This window comes from Bos taurus, chromosome 23, assembly GCF_002263795.3.
Source record: "Bos taurus isolate L1 Dominette 01449 registration number 42190680 breed Hereford chromosome 23, ARS-UCD2.0, whole genome shotgun sequence".
Classification (NCBI taxonomy): Eukaryota; Metazoa; Chordata; class Mammalia; order Artiodactyla; family Bovidae; genus Bos; species Bos taurus.
This window is the reverse complement of record NC_037350.1, coordinates 28,546,404-28,553,400: the sequence shown is the minus strand read 5'-3', so window position 1 is coordinate 28,553,400 and position 6,997 is coordinate 28,546,404. Positions and strand designations below refer to the sequence as shown.

At 51.9% G+C, this 6,997-nt stretch overlaps 1 protein-coding gene across 6 annotated transcripts; it reads left to right on the top strand.

Annotated features, from left to right (window-relative positions):
* The first annotated feature begins 1,066 nt into the window (after positions 1 to 1,066).
* Positions 1,067 to 5,729, top strand: BOLA-NC1 (non-classical MHC class I antigen). 6 transcript variants are annotated; one of them, NR_198909.1, is made up of 8 exons: positions 1,067 to 1,167; positions 1,480 to 1,749; positions 1,948 to 2,223; positions 3,126 to 3,413; positions 3,520 to 3,624; positions 4,046 to 4,078; positions 4,218 to 4,265; positions 4,428 to 5,726. NR_198909.1 is itself a non-coding variant. In NM_001435204.1 (7 exons), the coding sequence occupies exons 1-7, from the start codon at positions 1,104 to 1,106 to the stop codon at positions 5,379 to 5,381; spliced, it is 1,224 nt and encodes a 407-aa protein (NP_001422133.1). In that variant the 5' UTR covers positions 1,067 to 1,103; the 3' UTR covers positions 5,382 to 5,726. The 6 variants fall into 6 exon arrangements, 5 of the variants coding, with proteins under 5 accessions (NP_001422133.1, NP_001422132.1, XP_059736273.1 ...); NM_001435204.1 differs by lacking the exon at positions 3,520 to 3,624 and having other exon boundaries at positions 3,126 to 3,401; positions 5,125 to 5,726; NM_001435203.1 differs by lacking the exon at positions 3,520 to 3,624 and having other exon boundaries at positions 3,126 to 3,401.
* Positions 5,730 to 6,997: the final 1,268 nt, after the last annotated feature.

The following is a 6,997-nucleotide window of genomic DNA, read 5'->3' as shown; positions in this document are numbered from 1 at the left end:
TCTGAGGTTATCGAAATTTCTCCTGGCAATCTTGATTCCAGCTTGTGCTTTATCCAGCCCAAATTTTGCATGATGTACACTGCTGCTGCTGCTGCTGCTGCTGCTAAGTCGCTTCAGTCACGTCCGACTCTGTGCGACCCCAGAGACTGCAGCCCACCAGGCTCCCCTGTCCCTGGGATTCTCCAGGCAAGAACACTGGAGTGGGTTGCCATTTCCTTCTCCAATGTATGAAAGTGAAAAGTGAAAAGTGAAAGTGAAGTCGCTCAGTCCTGTCTGACTCTTCCAAACCCCATGGACTGCAGCCTACCAGGCTCCTCCGTCCATGGGATTTTCCAGGCAAGAGTACCAGAGTGGGGTGCCATTGCCTTCTCCGATGATGTACTCTTCATATGAATTAAATAAGCAGGGTGACAATAAACATCCCTGATGCACTCCTTTCCCAATTTGGAACCAGTCTGTTGCTTCATGTCCGGTTGTAACTGTTGTTTCTTGCCCTGCGTAGAGATTTCTCAGGAGGCAGGTCAGGTGGTCTGCTATTCCCATCTCTTGAAGAATTTTCCACAGTTTAAAACAGAAGTAGATGTTTTTCTGGAACTCTCTTGCTTTTTCGATGATCCAGCGCAGGCTGGTAATTTGATCTCTGGCTCCTCTGGCTTTTCTAAATCCAGCTTGAACATCTGAAAGTTCACGATTCACGTACTGTTGAAGCCTGGTTTGGAGAATTTTGAGCATTACTTTGCTAGCCTGTGAGATGAGTGCAATTTGTGCGGTAGTTTGAACATCCTACCTAGCAGGAAGGGAGGTATCAGGGCAAAGTCCCAGGTCCCTGGAAGGAGAGCCTCTCCGGATCTCAGGGTCAAGGGCGGTGTCTGGGGCTGGGACGCTCCATGTTAGGGATTCCCCTTCTCCCCGAGTTTCACTTTCTCTCTCACAACCTGTGTCGAGCCCTCCTGCTTGGACACTCGTGACGCCGCTCCAGTTCTCACTGCCACTGGGTGTTCGGTTTCTAGAGAAACCAATCAGCCTCTCCGCGGATCCCGATTGCAAAGTCTCCACCGACCCGCCCGGATTCTGCTTCTTCCCAGACCCAGAGGCTGTGCGTCATGGGGCCGCGAACCCTCCTCCTGCTCCTCTTGGGGGTCCTGGTCCCCCGAGACACACGGGCGGGTGAGTGCGGGGTCGGGAGGGAACGACCTCTGCGGGGAGAGGCGAGGGGATCTTCCGGGAGTCTGGTGGGCAAGACCCCAGGGAACGAGCGACCCCGACTGCTCTGCCCAGACCCGCCCCCTCCCCGGGTCCCGTCCTGTCCCTCCGTTGCATCCCGACCCCTCTTTTCTTCCCCCTCCGAAGTTCGGGCCGGTCTTCGACCTCTTCCATCTCATTGACCCTACGACCCTTCCGCCCTCCCTGTCCCATCACCTCGGACCCGGGACGCGCGCCGCGGGGAGGTCGGGCCGTCTCACCCCTCCCCGCTCTCAGGCCCTCACTCCATGAGGTATTTCCTCACCGCCGTGTCCCGGCCCGGCCTCGGGGAGCCCCGCTTCATCACCGTCGGCTACGTGGACGACACGCAGTTCGTGCGGTTCGACAGCGACCGTCCAGATCCGAGGATGGAGCCGCGGGCGCGGTGGGTGGAGGATGAGGGGCCGGAGTATTGGGATCAAGAGACGCGGATACAAAAGGAAAACACACAGACTTTCCGAGCAAACCTGAACACCCTACTCGGCTACTACAACCAGAGCGAGGCCGGTGAGCGACGCAGCCAGGGTCCGGGTCACGACCCCCATCCCCAGGGACCGGTCCGGGTCCCCCCGAGTCGGCGAGTCCGAGGGTCACCCCAACATTGTAGAACACGCCCGGCCCCCTGCCTGGAGAAGCCGGTGGGGACTTGACCCGGTTTCATTTTCAGTTTGGGTTTAATCACCGCGGGTGGTCGGGGTGGGTCAGGGTCTCACACCATCCAGTGGATGCACGGCTGCGGCGTGGGGTCGGACGGGCGCCTCCTCCGCGGGTATAATCAGCTCGCCTATGACGGCAAAGATTACCTCGCCCTGAACGAGGACCTGCGCTCCTGGACCGCGGCGGACACAGCGGCTCAGATCACCAAGCGCAAGTGGGAGGCGGCAGGTGAGGCGGAGAGATTCAGGAACTACCTGGAGGGCGAGTGCGTGAAGTTGCTCCGCAGACACCTGGAGAACGGGAAGGACACGCTGCTGCGCGCAGGTACGAGGGGCACGGGGCCGCCCTGATCTCCCCTCGGGCCGGAGCTGGCTTCCCACGAGGAGAGGAAAATGGGGTCCCTGTGGAAACAGCGCCCCAGGTTCTTGTCAGGAGAGGGAGGAAATCCGCCCGGGTTTTCATATTCTGTACAAGACAGTCACCAGTGGCCCCACTTCTCTGAAGGACAATTAAGGAATCCAGTGTCTTTGACGAAGAAGCAGGAAACAAACCATCCCTGAAATAGCTGGTCAGCGGTGCCCTGTAACCCTGGCCACCATCTTGTGATCCATGACTTTCTCTCTCAAGGCCTGTTCTCACCCTGAGAGCATCTTAGGAGGCCTGACTCCAGCTTTTCTGAGTCATTCAGCCTTCACCAGAATCAGGACCTTTAGTCTGTATTCTCCCCCTCACATTTTTAGAGCACCTATCCTAGTCTCTTATTCTAGAAATTTCCAAGGACTAATATAGATCATCCCTGATTTCTGATTTGAGGAATTTATCTAGCTCTTGTGCTGCTTTTTTCAAAAATATGGTCTTCAATGTTCCATAGCTTAGAGGGTAAAAAAAGTTCATAATAAGTCTGGGGATCTGATGTACAGCCTGGTGACTATAGTTAATAATAATCCTGTATTGTATACTTTAAAATTGATCTTAATCATTTTCATCACACCTGTCAAACAGACACACACATAAGGCAAGTTGATGAATACATTAATTACCTTCACAGTGTACATATATATCAAACTGACATGTAGTACACTCTAAATGTGTAGTTTTTGTTAAGTATACCTCACTAAAGCTGGGGGAAAAAATTACTGTCTGTCCTTTCTCAGGATGGTCACATGATGCTGCTTTAGTGACCCATGGAGGTAACACAAACTGTGACTTTTCTGATTCTTCCTCAGACCCTCCAAAGGCACATGTGGCCCATCACCCCAGCTCTGAGCGTGAGGTCACCCTGAGGTGCTGGGCCCTGGGCTTCTACCCTGAGGAGATCTCACTGACCTGGCAACGCAATGGGGAGGACCAGATCCAGGACATGGAGCTTGTGGAAACCAGGCCTTCAGGGGACGGAACCTTCCAGAAGTGGGCGGCCCTGGCGGTGCCTTCTGGAGAGGAGCAGAGATACACGTGCCGTGTGCAGCACGAGGGGCTTCAGGGGCCCCTCACCCTGAGATGGGGTAAAGGAGGGGGTAGGAATGGAGTTTCCTCTCAGATAAAGCAGGAGCCCTTCAGGACTCAGTTCAGCAAGGTCAGGGCTCAAGCCTGAGGTCAGGGCCTCTTCCCTTGCCTCCACAGAACCTCCTCAGCCCTCTGTCCCCATCATGGGCATCATTCTTGTCCTGGTTCTCCTCGTGGTGGCTGTGGTGGCTAGAGCTGTGATCTGGAGTAAGAAACGCTGAGGTAGGGAAGACAGGGAGGGACCTGAGTTTTCTTGTCTCACTGGGGGTTTCAGCCCAGGTAGAAGTTTACCTGGCTGGTTACTGGAAAGTACCCTCCACACACATGTGGTGTCTGGAGCTGATGCTAATATTTTCCTTTTCTAAAACACGTGTGAAAATGAAAGAGAAATTTTTCACCTTCCTAATTCCAGTTGGGGACCAGGTTTCCAGCACTTGAAGGTCAGAGGGAGGTCCTTGCTGAGGACCTCCAGGAGGGCAGGTGGCCCCGTCCTTACACGTCTCCCTTCTCTGTGTTCCTGATCCTGGCATGAGTTTTGACCACAGTTCCAGAAAGTTCTCTGAGGTCCAGGACTAGATGTTCCTCTAGGATCTCATGACTCAGCCTTCTCCCTGGCCTCTCACGTGATATTTTCTTATCACAGGTGAAAAAGGACGGATCTACACCCAGGCTTCAAGTAAGTATGGAGGGGGTGATTCCTGAGACCCTTGTGAGGGTGCAGACAGGAGGCCATGGGGGGCTCACCCTCCTCAAAGTGCCTTCTCTAGTTTCTCTCCTGTGGGTTCTGACCACATCCTGGTCTTGTTCTCCCCCAGGCAGTGACAGTGCCCAGGGCTCTGATGTGTCTCTCACGGTTCCTAAAGGTGAGACACTGGGGTGTCTAGATTGGGAGAGTAGTTGGGGCAGAGGGGACACACTGGGTGGTGGGGGTCTCTGAGTGGGACATGTGAGCGTGTGGGGGGCTGTGGAGAATGTCAGCCCTTACATGACCGCCTGAACTGGTTCCTGATTCTTTTCTCTCACAGTGTGAGACAGCTGCCCTGTGGGGACTGAGTGATGCTCGGTCCTGCTTTGTGATGTCATATCCCCAGACCCCTCTTTCTGCAGCTGCATCTGAATGTATCTGTGCTCCTATTGGCATAACGTGAAGCTCTTTGCTTCATATGCACTGAGTAATGATGTCTTATTTCCTTTTTGAAGATAAAATCTGTATAGATGAATTTGTTTTTTCTAATTGATGCTATGAAGGGGGATTGGATAATAAAGATGAGGATTCCTAAAGTTTGAAAGAGGAAATAAACTGAAACACTGAGAACCTTCCAGATCCATCCACAGGTTTGCTGTGCTGAGTCAGCTGCAGGAGAACAGGAGGAGGTTGTGAGGAGTATGGACAGGGCCTGTGCCCAGTCAGTGAACCATGCCTGGTGGGCATGCATGCACTGCCCATGGTCACTCCTGGACTGGTCACTCTTCTCCATTCCATTGTCCTTGTCCCTTCAGTAAATCCTTTTTCCACCAAGGACCTGTGATCATGGACTGAGAAGTCACCTGGGCCTTGTATCTCCAGCACCATGGGCAGGGTGCGTTTCTTAAACGGTTAGCCTAGGCTCAGGCCTTGAACCAATCCTTAGCTCCTGTCATTTTTGAATGTGTTTATATTTTGCTTATTTAGTTATTGCTATTATTGTTGTTGCTGTAATGACTGTTCTTTTTCATGTGTAGAGTCCTGGTCTCATTCTTCTCTGGGTGATCCCATCTCTGACAGCAGCAGGGGTCACTTTGCCTGTCATTGTCCCCACAAGTCAAGGGATCCATACACACAGGATCTCAGCGGTGTCAAGAGGGAAATTTCAGAGCCATCCAGCTCTTGCCATCCTAGAAATTTTGCCGGATTCTTCTTCCAACTTTTCTCCATCTTTAAAAAGAACCACGTGATGGAACTTGCAAAGAAGAGGGACCCGATAGTTTTCTTATCTTGACTTAATTCTTGCTGGACTTCTCTCTTCTCTGCAGTCTGCCCCCTTTTCTGCCCTTACATCTTCTAAGGCTACTATTGGCTCCCATCTCAACTCATAGATTTAGAAAGCTAGTCTAATAAAATCACAGCGGGTTGAATATAGGAGCCGGAAGCGAAGGATCTTCCCTTTCTGAAGAGATAGAGCCTTGTGTGTGGTATGCGGGCTGATCGGTGTGGGAGGGAAGGGAGATCAGCCTTTATGAGTAAAATATAGGCCGCATTGAGGTCGGTGCGAATGGATGTTGTGCTGTAACTGCAATGAGACAGCATGTGGCCTGAGGTCACATTAATAAAGACACTATCTCTGGAATAGGGAAGTGCTTTACTGCCCATTCATTCAACTGATATTTGTTGTGTGATGGAGACATGACACACTCTTTTTGCATCTAGGAGAACTCAGTGAACTAACAACTGAAAAACCTTGTCCACCATGTGCAATGTGTTCTAGAAGGAAGGGGCAGAGCATGACTGTGAGCCTAGTGAGTGAAGTGTTTCCCGTATAGGTTGGTAAATGCTCTGAGGAAGGTGACGCAGAGTATGAGTGTGTGGGGACAGGGCAGGTGGCTGTGTTACTAGGGTGCACAGGGGCCTCACTGAAAAGGTGACCTTTGAGTAAAGATGTGGAGAACATGAAGGATTGTCCACAAGGAGGTCTAGCGGAGGTTCTCTCCAGGCAGAGGAGCCTCCAGGGCAAATGCACGAGGGTTCTGTGTTCAAGGGGGAGCCAGGAGGCAGCTGGGGCTGAAGGAAAAGGAATTGTGATGAGATCCCATGTCCGGCCAGATCCTGTGGGCCTCCAGGATGTTAGAGGGGGTTGATTTTATCTCAGTAAGCTGTGAGGTCATAGGATGATACAAACAGAGGAGGACCTGCTATGACTGCTCTCTGGAAGGGTCAGCCAGGCTGCTGTGCAGAGGCAGGAGGTGAAGGGCGAGGGAGGAGCAGAGGAGCCTGAGGGAAACAGCACAGGGTCCAGGCTGGGGAGGCTACTGCTTGTCTGGGGTGTGAGCAGGGAAGATAGTAGTGAGTGAGTGGATTCTTGATTTATTCTGAAAATGCATTTTACAGCACATCCTAGAGGATTAAATCTCAGTTATGAGAAAGAGTGAAGGAGGACTGCAAAATTTGAGATTTGCAAGTAAGCATGTGGGGCACCTACTGTGGAAATGAAAGGACTCTGGAAGGAGCATGTTGAGGAGGCATCATCAGCATTTGGTTTAGGGAGGTGGCAACTGAATTGGGTTACTAGTCTAGGGTTTAGTTGAGATCACTTGACTGGAGAAATAGATGGAAGTGGTCACACCATATAAATGATATTCAAAGCCTTGAGAATAGATGAGGTCACAGATGAGGGGAGAATTGGCTATAGAAGCAGAGGAACAAGGACTGAATCCTGAATCCCCTTTGCTATGGGAACTGATCAGACCACACACCTGAGCAGACGGCACCATTCTGACACCTAGATGGCACATGGAAAGGGGTCCTGAAGGACATGAAGGAATGTCCTTCACCTGCACTCCTCTTAGAGACAGAAGGTCTGGAATAGACTTATAACACAGTTGGTGCTGATCTTCAGAT

Coding starts and splice junctions, on each gene's coding strand:
- BOLA-NC1 (NM_001435204.1), top strand. CDS start 1,104: ATGGGGCCGCGAACCCTCCTCCTGCTCCTCTTGGGGGTCCTGGTCCCC. Junction 1,168..1,479: donor CCCCCGAGACACACGGGCGG/GTGAGTGCGGGG, acceptor CCCCGCTCTCAG/GCCCTCACTCCATGAGGTAT. Junction 4,266..5,124: donor GTCTCTCACGGTTCCTAAAG/GTGAGACACTGG, acceptor TTTCATGTGTAG/AGTCCTGGTCTCATTCTTCT.